The 17,351-nt window shown below is 36.8% G+C and overlaps 1 protein-coding gene across 3 annotated transcripts in view; it reads right to left on the reverse strand.

Moving 5' to 3' along the window:
* Positions 1-17,351, reverse strand: part of PRKACB (protein kinase cAMP-activated catalytic subunit beta) — a 68,719-nt gene that overhangs the window by 19,166 nt on the left and 32,202 nt on the right. The window contains exon 1 of one of the 3 annotated variants that reach the window (XM_050712408.1): positions 15,618-15,944. The exons of the other annotated variants lie outside the window; for them this stretch is intronic. Within the exon in view, the coding sequence (XP_050568365.1) occupies positions 15,618-15,801 (184 nt within the window). The 5' untranslated portion in view covers positions 15,802-15,944. Of the gene's footprint in view, positions 1-15,617; positions 15,945-17,351 lie in introns of those variants that run through there. 3 annotated transcript variants of the gene reach the window in all.

The following is a 17,351-nucleotide window of genomic DNA, read 5'->3' on the forward strand; positions in this document are numbered from 1 at the left end:
CCATTGTTTTTAAATTATGTGGGCTACTTATTTAATGACTTTTAATGATTCTCATTTGAGAAAAAGATAGGATTTCCTGTGACATGAAGTAAGTTCAACACAAAAAGGGAATGTAACAATGTCCAAATTCATGTTCGATGATCCCTCTTCTACTAGGAAAACAGAGATGACTATTGATAAATGATGATTATTGATAATTTTCTTTTGGACATAAATTGACGTCAAAATAACATGAGCACTATTTTCTCTTAATGCCAAGAAAAAAAATTAAGATGATCACTAAGATTACCAGAGAGCCAAGCTTCAAACTTAAGCTACTGTAGTTAAGAAACGAACATTAACTTTGCTTTAACATGATACATCACAACCAAAACATGAAATATATATATATATATATGTATGTATATCTTGGTACAACGTCTTAAATATCCCTCACACAATTTCTGTTGTTCATATAAAGATATTTTAAGTTTCCATATCTCTTGTACTGAAACAGGATTTTCAGTATTTATGAGAAATATACCATGATATTTACATGTAATCATCTTTTTCTCAGTTCTGCTTATGGAATAAAGAATGTTTATGAAAAAACTGCAATCAATCTGCAAATATTCAAACTGGGGAATCATGGAAATAATGAGCCTCTATTCTAGAAAAATCAGGAAGCCACAAGCTCTCCTTCAATATGGAATGTCCAGCTTACTCTTCTTTACTTTTGTTCTTTTCTTGGAAAGTGGCACTGAGCACATATTATCAAAATAAAGCTACCAAATGGCATTAATTCACTCTTAAAACCCTCATATTTTAAAAACAATTTCATATTTTGATGGGTGTTATTAGAGAAAGTGTGTCAAATCTTGCCTGGTTCTTATTTTCTGAGGTCCCCTGGACTCCTTCACCACAGTGAAATTCAGGAAGTGATTTCAAATCGAATTTAGGCAACTTAAGGGCGTCGCTTCAGTCACTTTTGAAAACAGGACTTAGAATTTGAAATAGCACAGGTTCTTTTGAAAACTGAATCTCAATCACGAACCATTAGCTCTTGCTGCAGGAGAACACATTTTATTTCTACAGTTTGAGTGCAGAATCAAAATTTCTGCTAATTAGTTATGGTTTGTAGTAGCCATTGGTATTATTTTCACGATGCAAACAAACAGGTTTATCAGACAATGACTTTGAAGTTTTCCTCAAGTGCACATTTTTAGCCACTTTACATTGCTATGGTATGACTTTTTAAATTTATTATTATTTTTTGTTTTTGTTTTTCAGATCTTTAAACTATTCCTAGTATCTGTGACTTTGGGCACTAATGAAAGAATGAGCATACCAAAGGTCTCTATAGGTCCCCAAAGGGTTTGCAGGAATATTCACCCACACAGATGAGATGATGAAGAGAGGAAAGAAAGAGAAAAAAAAGTTTTATGCATTTCCACAACAAACACATAGAAAACACAAATACATTCCACCCTTTCCCCTCCCCACTCAGGGATGGACCCTGCAATAAACCAGCCCTTTCCCACACAGACAGAATGACTCATGCTACACCACAGAATGTTTGAGCAAAGATTACCAAACGAAAAAAGAGGGAAAAAAAAGAAGACACACCAAAGGCAGCTAAATTCAGTATGAGAAAAGATGATGCATCACAGAAATAAGCACAGCTTATAAAACTTCAGGAGATCACGTTGGCATCTTTAATAAATAACCTGTTCTGAGACAAACACATCCAAGGAACCGTTGCTAACAAAAGTGTATCTATCTTCATCGCAGCATGCTGGATCACAATAAAACCTGTAATCAGGTGATCTTCCCACTACTTATCATTTTGTTCCAAAAGACGGCATGTGTGAATTGCATAGCATGTGGTGGGTAGCACAGAAATGGAAAACAGTCTCCAAAAATTTCACAACCAAATTTCAGTCCCATTACCCAACAACAGCAACAAAACCACCCGAAAAGCACAGATGAAATTACCGTATACAATCTGGAATGCATACTTGAATTCTTTGTGGTACCTTTACAATTACAATTTAATTTTCTAAGACAAAAAAAAAAAAAAAAAACACCACAAAACAAGAAAGATTTTGATATACATGTTCCCATAAGCACCAAAGAGCTAATGCAAGGATCAATCATGAATTCACAAATGGCTAAGTGCTTACACTCCTTGCATCAAAATTTCACTTCAAAGACCAGCAAACAGACCCTATTCAGACTAATTTCATTGACACAGTACAAGATGGAATGAAGGAGGTTGAAACTAAAGGTGGAAAAGCTGTTGTTCAAGAAAGGAAGGTGCTGGAAGGCGAGGGCAAAGCACAAGTGAAAACAGCAGCACAAGAGCCATGCATGGGATCAAACTATGGGAGCACCAGTAAGGACACCAGCTGGAACTGGAAGGGCTGCACAAGTGGCCCAAAGGTTAGGTGGGCACAAACACACCCCGCTAACCTCCGATAATCTAGCTCTTCATCACCAGCAAGCCCAATCGTTAGCAGGAGAAGCAAGTTTCATGCAAGGCAAACACACAAAGTGTATAGAAGGAAACTGGGGGAGATTCAGAAAAGCGTACTAAGAAATGGGATGATGGCCAAGGAGATAAAATTTTTTTTTATAAAACTGAAAGTTTATAACTTCTGCCTGCATCGGTTAAAAATCTGTTCAGAAGAAATCCTACAGGTGCACACAGCTGGACAAGAAATACGTAAGCTATTACTTGTGTATTGCAGATGACATGAGACTTGGCCTACAGATATCTGTATTCAGAAGAAAAGAAAAATGGCGATACACAGGAGAGCCTGCTAAAAGAGACTTTTAAGGGAACTGGAGAGTAGGATAGAAGTACGTTATGTAACAAAATCCAGCCACTTCAGTGCACAGTGCAACACAACGATATGGAATTAGCTATCTGCCGGTTTCTTAACAGTCCCTGGTCATATGAATCCAAGAGCTTCCCGTTCAAATAAGCTTAGTTTTCAAGTGACAAAACCCATCTGGTCACAATGGGATGAAAAAGTGCTTGTAGCTGGCACTTGCAGTTCAGAGAGGCCACTGCTACTCAGCTGCTCTCTGTCAGGAAGAATCGGAATGCTTAAAATTTGAGCTCAAGATCCTGAGGTTCCCAGGTAGCGCTAACATATGAAGAGGTACTTAAAGATAAAAGAAAGAAAGAAATGAACACCACCTGCCCCTCCCCAACCCGCCTCCCCCCCAGTCCCTAAACCCACCTCCAAACAACAGGGGAAACGTACCAAATAAATGTTATCTAACAGTGCCTTGACACAGAATACAGTATTTTCCTTTAATTGTTTTGTGGATTAACTTTTGTATGAAAAGTTAGCAGGGCTATAGAAAAAAAAAAGGGTATTACAAAGAGCACTCTGGCCTGAAACAAGTAAAGCCTAGGAAAGCTCCTGAAACAATTAAGCGGGTTAGGACCTCTCAGCTGCAGGGGTGCAATTAGAGCATAGGGGAAAGGGGTCACAGATGGAGGAGTCCTGAAGAGTTAACATAAATCGCATTGCCTTTCTCCCACCTCCCACGTGCACTGTATTTGTTATTCTCAAGCACATCTCCCACAGGAGACAGTGAGCCAGAGTTTTTTTGGAAAAAAAAAAAAAAAAGAAACTATTTGGATAGGATTTATGGCAAGAAAGCAAGAACTAAACTGATTAAGACCAAACATTGGGCACCACTACAAACCCCCATCTGCTGTGCTAAATGCCAATCTCTGCTTGGTATTTAGAATGCCCTTTATCAAAATACAATTCAATTTATGTTCCAAAATTGTAATATAATCACTTGAAAACTGGAATTAAATGGGATATTTAATTAAAATCTCCAAATTTCATTTAATGGAAAAATGAATATGTATGAAGAGATTCTGGTAAATATATTTGTATAATGCGGTATAGGCTTAAACATTATCGAGACGTACAGGGAATCCTGTGGTTACGATACCACATTTCAGAAACAAGAGAGAAGCGCTCAAGTCAAGAGTTCCAAGCCTCATTCTTGCACCATTAACCTCTTGTCTTAAATCTCTTTCAATTTCTTGTAACTTTCATTAGGAAGAATACTATCACAAGGCTTACAAGTTTTTTTTTTACCCTGGTATATCTTTACAAATGAACACAACTATGTATTAAATATTACGCATTCAAAGGAAGTAGTGTGAACGAGAGTTAACATTTTAATAGCTAGAACGCACTTCCAAACAGAAGCTGAAATGGTATCATTGAAACACACCATGAACAAGAACAAAAGGCTTTGTTTCTCACAATATGAAAATGATGGGGAAAAAAAGTCCAATGTGATATTAAGGCTGTAATATGAGGCCCAGTCAATCCCTTCTTAACACTGTAGTGAAATGCACTTACTGGCTCTGTTGTCACAAACTGACCACAGATAATTTTATCTTGTTCCTGCTCTAAAAGTTGTAAGGTCACTAAGGCTAGATTAATAAACTCTGTACCAATTTAATATCTCATCTATCAACTTTCTGACTTCGAGAGCAAAGTTTTGATCTTATATTTCCATTGCAATTTTAATTACAATTAAAACTGGTGATGAAGATCATACTACTAACTTAGCAACTGCAATAGATAAGAACTTAACATCAAATGTATATACATGGAAAACTTTTGAAATACAAAAACTAAAACTTCTTCGTAAATGATCATGTAAGAATTATTAAATGCATACAAGTTTGTTATTAGAATGCAACTGCTATTAATTAAAGCGCATACTGTAAACACTTCTATGGAATACTGGGAAGGACTGGTAAAAAGTAGAGAACAAAAGGGTATGGAAAAGCCATGGAGAAAAAGAGAGAGGAACAGGATAAAGAGTTAATTAAGAGTAATTACAGCTGCAGTGATCGAAGACTAGGAAATAGCACTGGAATCTGATTTCAGGGGGAGCATATTCAGGAATTAACATTACTGCACACTGTAAATTAAGAGATAAGAAAAACTTGTGTTTTATAACTCCAGACATTGAACACAGGCAATTTTTTATTTTATTTTTTTTAAGTCTTGAGATAGACAGTATTTTGTCAGTCTTCTAAGATAAAATGAATCCCCACCCCCCACAACCCCCCAGGGCTGCATGCTACAATTTTAAGCTGTAAATTAAACAAAGCTGAAGTCTTATTGTTCACCTCTTTACTTGGCTGGTTTGAAAGCAGACAGACCGTACAAGAGATGTGACAGATTTAGACAAACCAAAACAGGAGGTGAATTTTCAGCTATCAGAGATAATGGCTATCTTTGTTGAATTCTGAGCGGATGATACTCTACTGCATACAACTACCACAGTCAGACTGACTTTCTTCTTCCTTCTATTTTTATCAGAAATAAAATTGGTTTTATTTCCAAATCTCACTGTTAATCTTTTGTTTGCCCTTATTCATCATTTTAAATCATAAAGCACTGGTCCAAGCAGAGGCAGCAAACCCTGCTAATGCTAAAAGTGCAACACAATAGAAACCAATTCAGAGAGACTGGATGAAACCCAACCAACACCGAGCCACTTAAAATGTGAATCCCTGAAGTCTTGCTAAAACCAAACCTCATCAAAATTTGTAATTGAATATACTTCATTAAACAAACAACAAAAAAGTGACTCCTCCCTCAAGACACACAGATAAATGCTATGCATTCTGGCTATACCAAAAGCCTTTCTTCCTCTCTGCCAAAACCAACCAAACAAAATCCATGAACCAAGCTGGGATTTATTATTCAAATCCTAAATTGTTGATTATATACAAGACTTGCTCAATGCTGACAAGCAGAATAGCTCCATCCAAACATCCAAGCATGGGACGTGACCCAAAATCTCTGACAGATCCCTGCTGAACATGAGAGGCCCTCTAGGCACTTATGGTGGCACCTCTCTTTCTTGCCCAAGCTTCCCTTCCAAATGAAAGCATCTTAGCAACCTGTCTCTGATTAAAGTGGGTGGTATTTTTTTTTCCCCCTGTTCTCTAAAAACACCTGTTAGAACTGCCATACAGTTTCTTCTGTAATGCCTTAAAACTAACCTTTAGCCTAAGGAAAGGAGTCTCTCATGTACCTTTTTCCCATCCTTGAAGTGTTCACTAAAGGGAGTTACTCCAGACTGCCAAGACGACACACTCCTATATATGCTTCCTTTCTTGCAACAATCCACATGCTTTGAGGCTTGGAAGTCCAAGAAACAGCAATTTGATTTGTAAGGCTGCAGTTCACTGTTCAGTAAAGACTGGTATATATATAAGCACTGCTTCAAACAAAGAAACAAACAAACAACCCAATCCTGTCCTTCCACAATCATTTATTCCCTGCCTCAATATCATGAGTTTCTTTGAAAGAGGAAAAGCATCCTGTGGCTGCCTGCCAAGCCAGGTTGGGGAGTGAGGCCAGATTAGAGAGTAATGGGCAGAAGGCAGGGGAGGACAAGGGAAGCTCATTTTAATGCAATGCAACTCTCAGCTCTTTTCATGGCATGAATGCTTCCCCCAGGGTGAGGGAAAGACAAGTCAGGGGGAACAGGCAGATGTATGGGACAGAGAACATCACAGAATGGTTTGGGTTGGAAGGGACCTGAAAGACCATCTGGTTCCAACCCCCTGCCATGGGCAGGGACACCTCCCACCAGCCCAGGCTGCCCAAAGCCCCATCCAGCCTGGCCTTGGGTACTACCAGGGATGGAGCATCCACAGCTTCTCTGGGCAGCCTGTGTCAGGGCCTCACCACCCTCTGAGTAAAGAATTTCTTCCTTATATCTAAGCTAAAACCTACCCTCTTTTAGTTTAAAGCCATCACCGCTTGTCCTATCACCGCACCCCTTGACAAAGAGTCCCTCTCCCGCTTTCCTGGAGGCCCCCTTTGGGTACTTGCAGGCTGCTGTAAGGTCTCCCTGTAGCCTTCTCTTCTCCAGGCTGAACAATCCCAGCTCCCTCAGCCTGTCTGCATAGGAGAGGCCCAAGAACTGCTCCTTTTCTGAAGTACTGCCAGTTTGTGCTAGTTTAACGCAACCTGAACGAATTGGACTGGACTACTGAAAAGGTTTCTGAGTAATAATTCTAATTTTAAGTTATTAATCTTCACTTATTCTATTAGATAAGTTAATTCTCTTAATGCAAAATTTTAAATTAATAAATTATAAGTTTAATACAATTACTTTCAAGTGCAGTACTTAACACTCCCTATATATAAAATTTGATCATACATCTAATTTAACAAAAGGTTATGTGAAGAAGTGTTAACATATGAAATCCTCAATTATTATATGTTGATATGCTTTGCAAGGAACTGGGAATTAACTTTCATCTATGCAGTACCACTCTACAGTTGTAGCTGAACTTAACCAGCAAGTAATCAAAAATGCTGCAACTACCACAGAGTCTGTAGTGTCAAAGACCTCCTTTCTCTGTCAAACATAACAGGTATTACTTCACAAAGAAAATTGAAAACTGTGGTGAAATTGTGAAATTTTAAGCAGTTCTTTTTCTGCAGTGCATATATTTCCATGGTTACCATGCGGGAAAAAAAAAAGAATAAATTTTAAGAATGAGTTCCAAGAACAAAATTTTCTAGGGCACTACTAGAAAATATGTTATAATTGTATCTACATTCCTGGGTAAAGGTTGTTAGTAAATTCTGCTAAATATAAATTCAAAAACACTAAGCAAAACGTTTACAGCATCTTCTAGTTTCACTCCAGCTAAGCTTCCCACCCCTCTGCAATGTTAAGTACTGACCAACGGACTAGCACCAACTTTCCTCTCTATATTACTGCCCCACCTTCCCTCCTCATAAAAGTTCCTTGACTGAAGAGAGTAACTTAGTACTGGGCAGCTATCACTGAGAGCGTTTTATGGTTAGATAGCTAAAAACTGTAAGCAAAAATCTGCAGGTAGTTGGTCTGCATATTGACCAATACATTTCCTGCAAAATATCCTTCATAATAATAGATGTACTACATACCCTTTTCTCTACAAGTAACCCAAGTTTTATTAAACTAATTTTTCCCTTGTATTCCAAACTAAGCGCCTTCGGAGGGCTGTTCACTATTTGGGTGGATTTTACAAGTTACGCAAAAAGAGTAGCTCTTGTCTTGCTTTTCTTTTTTTTCCTGAATATTTCATACAAGGCATCAAAATAATATTAGATATGCCAATCTTTGTTTAACTGTACTCATTTCAAAGTCTACTTCCTGCAACACTACTTTGTCCCAGCCCTTACATTAACAAAACCATACACACTCCCATATACTTGCGCTTTAATCAATAACTTCACAGCTGTCAGAGTAAATCAGCAAAATACCTCTTCATCTCTTCGCAAGATTTGGGAATCTGACACATCACAACACTGACATATCTCCTGCAGATCATATTTCAATATTCATTTTCAATATTTACAGGAAATGGTTGCCTGCAGTAGCTAGCCAATTAGTAGAGGCTCATTTATAACCTTAAATAGCAGAGACTGACTTCCTGAATAAGGAAGTAAGTCTTATGTAAATAAACATATTTCACAATTCAACACATGAAGTGAACAACAAATGCTTGTTTGCCTTAGGATTAGGGTAGGTGAAAAGTAGATAAGAGTGTTCACTATCCATTCTGATAATGAATGGAACTTCAGAGAAAACCGGTTTAAGGTCAGTAATTTGATAAAAAGCAGTCACAAAATTTGCACAGAATTTAGTTGCAAACCCTACAAAAATGTAAATAATAATAATAATAAAACAACCAAAATAGAAGTTCTTAATGGGCTTTCAGCAACTAAAATGAATAAAGGAAAGCACTAAACCCATTGGTCAGGTTATAAAACTGCTCTTAATGACCTCAATAATTAAAGATGTGAAATGCATGCTGCAAACTTTGGCCTACAACAGCAATACCAGCAGAAATTTTCAGAGGAACTAACAACAAATAATTACATAAACTATTTGAGATATAAAGTAAAAAACAAGAAGAAGATCTGTTAAAAATATATATAATATATGTAAGAATCATAACAGAAACTAGAGTAAGCCACAGTTCAGCTGAGATGCAAGATTACAACGTACCAAGTACCCATTCCTTTGGAAGCAACCCAAATTTTATTAAATTCATTTTTTTGCCCATACTCTAAACTAAGCACCCTGAGGGACTGTTCTCTGTAGGGATGCATTTTAAGAACTACATCAAAGCAGCAACTCATGTTGCTTTTTCTTTTTTTCAAATATTTCATATGAAAACCAGAACAAACATGAACCCAGCTCAACATTTAAGAACTTATCCTAGTCTATTGTCAGAAGCTAACTGGTAACCATGGGGAAGTTTTGCAAGGAAGATACCATTAATCCTATGAAATGCATGTAGGAAGATGTATGTTTCCAAGACCTGAATATTCTGTTCTTCCATTTTCTTCATAGCCTCTTTAGCAGGGGGAAAATTTATTTCTTTAAGTCTTTCTCAACAACTACATGTGTCAATGGGAAAATAAATAACCATGACTTGGTAGCAGTACTGATGTGTAACACCTCTAGATTCCTCATTAATCTTACGATTTTCTAAACCATTATTTTTACAAATCGCTCTTTTTACTCATGACAAATGCAGTACTGTCCCCTGCTCTACATAATCAACTTCTAAATTCAGTCAGTCCAAATGTACAGCAGATCTTCAACTTCAAGGCTTCTTTGTTACGTATTCCCATCTTTCTTCCATTGCCTCACAATGGGAACCTTCACTCAACCCTATTTTGCTGTGATGTCACTCCCCTGTGCTCAACTGCTGAAGTTTCAAATACTTCTGCGAGCTGGTTGTACCTCGCTCTTAAAAGATGGCTGCAACACACAGAGGTAAGATATTAATACTAGGTCCCTCCGCCCTTACTCCTGAAATGCTCCTATTCTCCAGTGCCTCCAAAGCTTGACAGTAACTCAGCTGACGGAGGCTATTACCATTGCTCACACTCCTCATACTGCTCCATCTGTCTACGCACATATGGTAACTACTATCTTAAAAGTATCATTTCTGGATCAGCAATTACCAGTTTTATTGCCAGTTTTTGAAAGTACTAGTCCAACTGTAGACGTGATGTTACTAAGAGCGTTAAGGCTATTACTAGTGAAACAGAAGACCTGCCAGAACAATACCTGTCCTTTATCTGTTACGGAATGTCCTGCTCTTCAAACCAAAACAAACCCTAAACCAAGGAAAACAAGAAACAAGGCCCGTGAAAGGCAAACAGTTCTTCATTCTCCCCAGTCTTTCCAGAAAAAAAATTGTATCTCTTGGAACTCTCCTGGAGAAAGAGGAGGGGGGGGGGAAAAAAAGCAAGCGAGCCATTTTTATTTAGAATTAGTTTCACTGGCATCCACCCTTTACAAGGACAGCATCTGGTTTTAACCACTGGTTAAACCATCTGGTTTTAACCATCTGGTTTTAACCACTTAAAGGGTGTAAAACTGCTGCAGCGAGGAGTGCACCACAAAGGTGCACTAAACAGCAAAAGTACTTGAAATGGGGAAATGTTTGTACTGAAGGCAATATAATTCTCACTCAAGGGAGTATGAGATATTCACCTTTCCCTTGTCAAAATTACTCTTCTAATTTGTAGATATTTTTGATTGGGAACAGACACTTGGTAAAAAGTCACATCTATTTGTTTTTATTTTTAATGGACCTAGGAGCCTGGATGTCAAGATGAATATAATCTACAGATGCTAATTGTGGAATAAAGCCCTGGGGTAAAAGCAAACAAACAAAATGAACCCCTGTAACCTCTTTTTCACCTAGTTTTTTTGTGAAAAATTTATTCCCTTAAAATTGCTCAATCATAACACAATAAAAAAAGGAAGGGAAAAAACACTTGAGCAGCAAAATCTAAAATTGCTATAGCTGACTTCCACAAATCTTAATTCTGGTGGAAGCTGCAACTGTAAGAGAAACAGACAAAAAGCTGAGGAAAAACCCAGCATCATGATGGCGATCAGTGAAAAACAGAGAGCCTTCCTGACTCCAAAATAGAGACCTCTTCACACGTGGAATAATGTGGCCGTGTGATGCTGAGGAAATGCAGCAAGGCTGTAGTTTGCCCCTCGCTTGGAAGAGAGCCACACAGGGGTGAGGCTGCCTGCTCGTCCCTGCCGTGTGCTTGTGCTGGCTCGCAGGTGCTCGGCAAGGCCCCATCAGCTCCCTGCCCAGCTCCCCGCGTGGCAGCATCCACACAGGGCAGAGGCTGGACCACCTCTTTCCAGGACAGCCTGCGTTTAGGTTTGCTTACACGGTCATGATGCTGTAACACAGATCTTCATAATGTACACGCAAAGTTCTGAAACCTTGTCTTGTAACTGTACTGGTTTTGACACTTGCATATTGTTGTACTTCATATGCCGAGGAAATGACGACAACACTTTCCTTTTCAGGGAAGATGACCTCAAAACATTTGTATGAGATAAGTACATGTAAACTGGTATTAGATAAGGCAGTGGGATGACTCCTCCCACTCTATCTCATGCCTTGTACAGAAGTGAAATCTTCGTAAAAATAGTCCTTTAAATTTGTAGGACAAAGCAAAACCATACAGACATACATAAACCCTGTATGCATGATTAACTATTTTTTCTTTTTAAGCAATCCCTAAACTTAGGTCATTTTCCAAAGCTCCAGATTATCCACTTGAAACAATAAGGCATCATGCCAGATACTATTACATTTGTGCTTTTTGCAAACCATTTTCATGGACATCTTGTTCTAAAAAATTGAATATACATAATTTAAATATTTAGATGCAACTTTCATTAATATTCCAAGGAAGAATAAAGTACTTCATAATTGCATTAATTCAAAGTACTTTATAATAATCAATCATGCTGTTTTTAGAAAGCAACTACCTGCCTGATAAGTTTCCTGGGTATATTATAATATCTCATTTTTAATGAGGCTCCCCTTCCCTACTTCCATGAATGACCAGAACTATTCTGCTATCCCATCATTTAGAAAGAATAACGACGAAAGAAGAATAAGCTGGTTCAGATGAAAAAGAACAAAAGCTAGTTCAGAATTTTAGGTGATAATTACAATAATTTCAGAAGGCTTTTTTGATTTGTATCAATTAACATAAAATAATTTAATATGAGTGGCACAGAAAATTAAGTAAACTGACATACACAGCATTCAATTATAAAATTCACCATATCTGATTCTGTCTTATTCAATGATTTGGAACAGTTATTTCTAAGATAAAGCTTTAAAATTATTTAATATTTAAAATATTAAATACTAATTATGCAAAACAAGATGTTTAAGAAGAATACTCATCTTTAAGACTAGTAATTTTTAACAGAAATCCACAGTAAGTCGATTACAAAAACAAAGAGATCAGTGCTCAATGTAGCTATGCAGACAAGAAAGGGAAACCTGGTAGATTTTTCCTGATTGTGAAGACAGAACAAAAAATAGTGTCAAAGGTAATAGAAAAGACTTACCATTCATGCTGAAAAGCTTATTTTCAGAAACATATTGCTCCTAATATTAATCCGACAGTTGATAAAGTATGTTAATCTCTACAAAAAATCAGTGCTTCAATCTCTAAACACAACTATACACTAACTGGAAAGAGAAAGCACACAGAATCCAGAGAGCTTCTCTTCCTTACGAGCTCCTTGTGATGCAAAAATCTGCGAAGCACAAGATAGCAGTAGTAAACCAAAATCAATATTCAGCACACGGATATTTGGTTTTGCTCATTAACTACTTCTGTTCTGACCAGTGCTACCGATTCATGCCCAAAGCAACTCAAAATGGCAGGGGAAAAAAAGCATGCAAACACCAGGAGGTTTTAAGATGTTCTCAATTATATCAAGCACTGGTTGTTTCCATGGCAACCTTAGACCAGAATTATCTGTTGACTTGTACCCAACTAGTAGTTATTCTAAAGCTTTAATCAATTCACACAATGTATTCCGTACATTATTTCGTATTTCGGATGTATTTTTCCCTACATATACATATATCTAGCAATTATTCAGCTAAATCTGTAAGATATTCCATAGTATTTAAAAGTACATCGATATGTTGAATCAGTTAGAGCCCAAATAGAATTTCTTTGACTATTCACCATCCATCCATTTGCAGTTTAGAGACTACAAGAATTTGAAGATGACAGAAAGATGCAACAATGGTGACACTCCTGACCATTGCTGTTACTCCAAGTTGTTAATACGGTTTCTTATTTTGCACAGATTTGGAAAATACCCGTATCAGCTTAAGAACAAAAGATTCACACTGACTTTGCTGCCTCTACGTTCAAAACCAAGCAGCCTCATTGTCCTTTCTGTTCCCACTTCACTCTTCCAAAGAGCAAAAAAACACAACAAAACAAACCACAAAAACAGATCAAAACATAGGTTTCGCATAGTTGCAATTGGTAGAAATCAAGACATCTGAAACTGAGAGTGAAATATATCCTTCTGCTGACTACCAGCATATCCCTTTCATCTTTTGGCTGTGCAGCACAACTGACCTGATTACTACTAGTTCAATGTGTACACTCCCACATGCACTCAGTCCAGTTTTTAAAATAGATTCAAAGGCCTGTGGTATCCTGTGCCATCTCTGCCCCTACTGGATTCTAAGGATTTTACACGGCAAATTTATTTCATACATTAACTAAGAATCCAAGGCACGTTAGAAAAAAGAAAAAAGTATGTTCTATATAACAAAGAAACAAAGGTATTAAATAAATTTCAAAATCAACTACTAAAAACCCCTGAGGCCTTAGGCCACATGTGAAAGCATGCTAGGCCACAACACTTACAACACTTGATGACTGACAACACTTAGTGAAGTCCACCTGATAACAAGCAGTTCCTTCACCTTCAACAAACCCAGAGCTTTAGCAGTAACTGCTTGTACAAAGACATACAGAGAAACAGACCTGTTATAATACTGCTTTACAGCAGTGTTAATATATTAGCTTTCTGTTCAAATCAATTCAACTTCAAACCTAGAGCCACACCAAAAATCCGAGAAGCTCCTTTCCAAATTTTTTTTTTTTTTGTAGACTTAGTCCACGGGTACCAGCAATTATTATTATTTTTTTAATCTTACTTATCTACAAATTGAGAGTTAAGATTCAGGATAAATATTCAAAATGTCGCCCTGAAACTAAAGGTACAAGATAACCAATATTCAGCTACCAGCTCAGTAAGTTTTCTTCAGAAAAATTACATCCAGCCACTGTGCTTAATTATTACTCAAAATGGCACTCATAGAACAACCATTTTCACCATGTTTATCATCGAAAGACACGACAGTCCATTTCCTCATCACGCATGTCATACAAGGAAGCTTGCCTTAAATAGACGGAGAAAAAAACAGCAGAGACTTGTACATAAACAGGTCACAATTTGTGAATGTCAGTAGGTCAATACCATTTTTTTCTCCATTATATAAACAAAAGTGCTTCCATGTTATTTTTTCAAATAGCTATTTACATAAAAAAGAGCTTCTACATAAACAGAAGTTAGAATCTATTTTTACCGAGCTGAAAATATTTTGGAGAAGTGGAAGCTCGGAGTTTATGTACTTTCAACATTTATCTTCCTAACAAAACTATTCAATCCTTCTCCATTTCATTCTGGAGACCTAGATTTCATCTATTTTAGGTCAATGCATTAACACTTTTTTGTTTCCATGTTTACTGCTCATCTTCTGAGAACAGATTCATTCCAAGATCATAAACTGTTTCAAACTGAAAGCAAGGAGATGTATAAATGCTGATTTTCTTCACGCTAACACTGATGTTATGCATTTCAAATAAGGCCTATTTTCAATTGAAATAACTGTGCTATCCCAAATCCATCAATGAATCTGAAATTTGGAACAAAATTATCATCAATTACCATACTGCAACATTTTAAAATGAGTATTTAACCATAGAGATAATTACTTTGCAAAAAAATGCATTGCTGTACAAGAAAAAAATAATCAAATGTCAATTTACTTATATTGTGATATTTCTGAAATCTCTCTTTTATTAGCCAAAATGCAATCATGAAGTTTTAGTCCATACAAATGCATATTGTCAATTGTTAACTAATTAAGAAATTAAAGCTAATGCTATTCATATTTGAAACTAAACAACATTTTGTTTACTACTGTATAGAGCATTCTGATATATCATTCAAAATAAAATGAAAAATAATAAAAACCCCTATAATTAGACGTTTAATCTGTGCAGCCGTGTCTGCATACTCCAAAGTTCAAACATCACAATTTTAAATGAGTTTTCTATTTCTGCTGAACTAGCAGACTTAATTTGAAAATAAAGGAAGTAATTTAGAAGTAAAATTCGGGGTGAAGGCTTGCTAAAATAAGTCATCTGTGCTTTAACAGAACAGGACCAGCCATAAATTCTAGTGCCAGCCACCCAGCCCATGAAACAGCCCCTCACTTCTCTGCGCATGATGCAATATGTTACTCTTCAAATTAATACCTTTAGACAACGAATTGCAAAGTCGTCCCTGGAACGTATCACAGAGCAGCATTTGTATTTAATTACAAACATGCACACTCTTCAATTGCTATGCAAATTGAAGACAGAATATCTATAAAATAAACAAAGAAACCTACTTACTTGATTTGTCCCATAGGACAGCAAGTTCAGAGAAATGGCTCTCATTTTCCAGAGGCACTCTCTGTTCATGTGTACCACCCTTCGAGTGCCTATGGAAGAGGCGGTTAGCGAAACCTTCCAGTCTCTGGAGTGCGGTGGCTGTCCCTGTGCACTGGTTACAAGGTACCTCCTTCTGAGCTGCCATCTATACGCACTGGCGACTTTTAGAAAAGCAAAACAGAAAATATCTAAAAGGAGCTGGACAAGTCAGAGACACTAAGAGCTACGCATGTGTCAAACTTCCTGTATGCAGTGTTTTCTAACCACCGCTCTGGTCTACTTCCTGTTAAGAAAACCTGTATAATGCACTGTTTTATACTGTTACGAGTCTCTTTTCATGTGAATTGAAAAGTTTTTTATTTTTATTTTTTGGTTTTTTAAACCAAACTACTGCAATAACTGCTTTAGATTTTCACAGCTTTTTAGTGCTCATATTTTACATTGAAATGTTTTTTAAAAATTAAAATACCATAAACAACTTATTCCAAAGTAAAGATCAGAAGCCAGATACGTATGTATTTTTAACTTACCGCAACCATGCATGAAAAAAAAGTGACTATTCTGCAGTTCTTCCCCTGTTAGTAAGATGGAGTACTAACATCACTGCCACAGCTTAACCAGCTGTAATATAATCATTAACAATCCCATGATTTCAACTAAGCAACTTTCTACACAAGGGGGTTGCTTGCAGAAATTGCTGAAGAAACCATTACCACAAAAAATATATTATTTTCCTCCTTTGAGGAAAATCAGACTGAATTTGAATTCTAATGTACATGCAAACAAGAGTGCATTATACTTATCCATACTGAGTTCTACTTACTCCAAGAATGAACCAAATGATTTTAGCTTTTTCAGTAATAAGCTACCAGAACAAACAGCACTGGCAGACCCTTATCTAGCCGCATACTCACTCTCCCAGCTCCAGGGGCAGCTGGAAGGAGTCACAAAGTCACGGTCACTGGCTCCTGACATTGCTTATGTCAAAACCTTGAGTGCAGTCTTGGGGAATTACATAAGGAGGATTTTTCATTCACAAGAAATTTGAATGTTTTCAACTGCAGACTAAGTCTAGAAAGCGTCATTCTTAATGGTTCAGAACATTGGGAAAATAAATTGAAAGTGGTATTTAATGTTAAATTATATTAACTTTTTAAATTATGTAATTTTGCATGCTTACAATGAGTAATACTAAAAATCCATTTTTGTGAAAATGGAAACACATACATTGGGCAAGTTTCCCAGTATATCTTCAGCACATATAAGACGTGGTTTCTTAAAAATTTAGGACTATTCTTAAATAAGGTTGAAATAACTTTTCACAATCTGTCTCCTGTCTTACAGTCAACTTGTTGATGATACACCTCTTATTTTTCACCACCATACTTCTCACTGAATAGTTTCCAAATGCAGCAGATATCCATCCTTGGACATTACATAACTATTTCATAACAGCTCTGCATTTTCAGAAAAAACTATGACGAGAAAACCACCTATATTAATGATAAAACAATAAAAATGCTGAAGAACAGTCTTTACAGATCTGGTTGCATTCCTCAAAATAGTAACTTACAGAGTTGTCACCACTGACCCCAGTCAGGGGAACAGTTTAAATTTCTAGCCCCTGCACAAAGCACAGAAATGCCTTTACTTGCAGGCTCTAGATATACTCTAGCTTTTTTTTTTTTTCTTCTT

The sequence above is a fragment of the Cygnus atratus genome, chromosome 8, assembly GCF_013377495.2.
Source record: "Cygnus atratus isolate AKBS03 ecotype Queensland, Australia chromosome 8, CAtr_DNAZoo_HiC_assembly, whole genome shotgun sequence".
In the NCBI taxonomy this organism is placed as follows: Eukaryota; Metazoa; Chordata; class Aves; order Anseriformes; family Anatidae; genus Cygnus; species Cygnus atratus.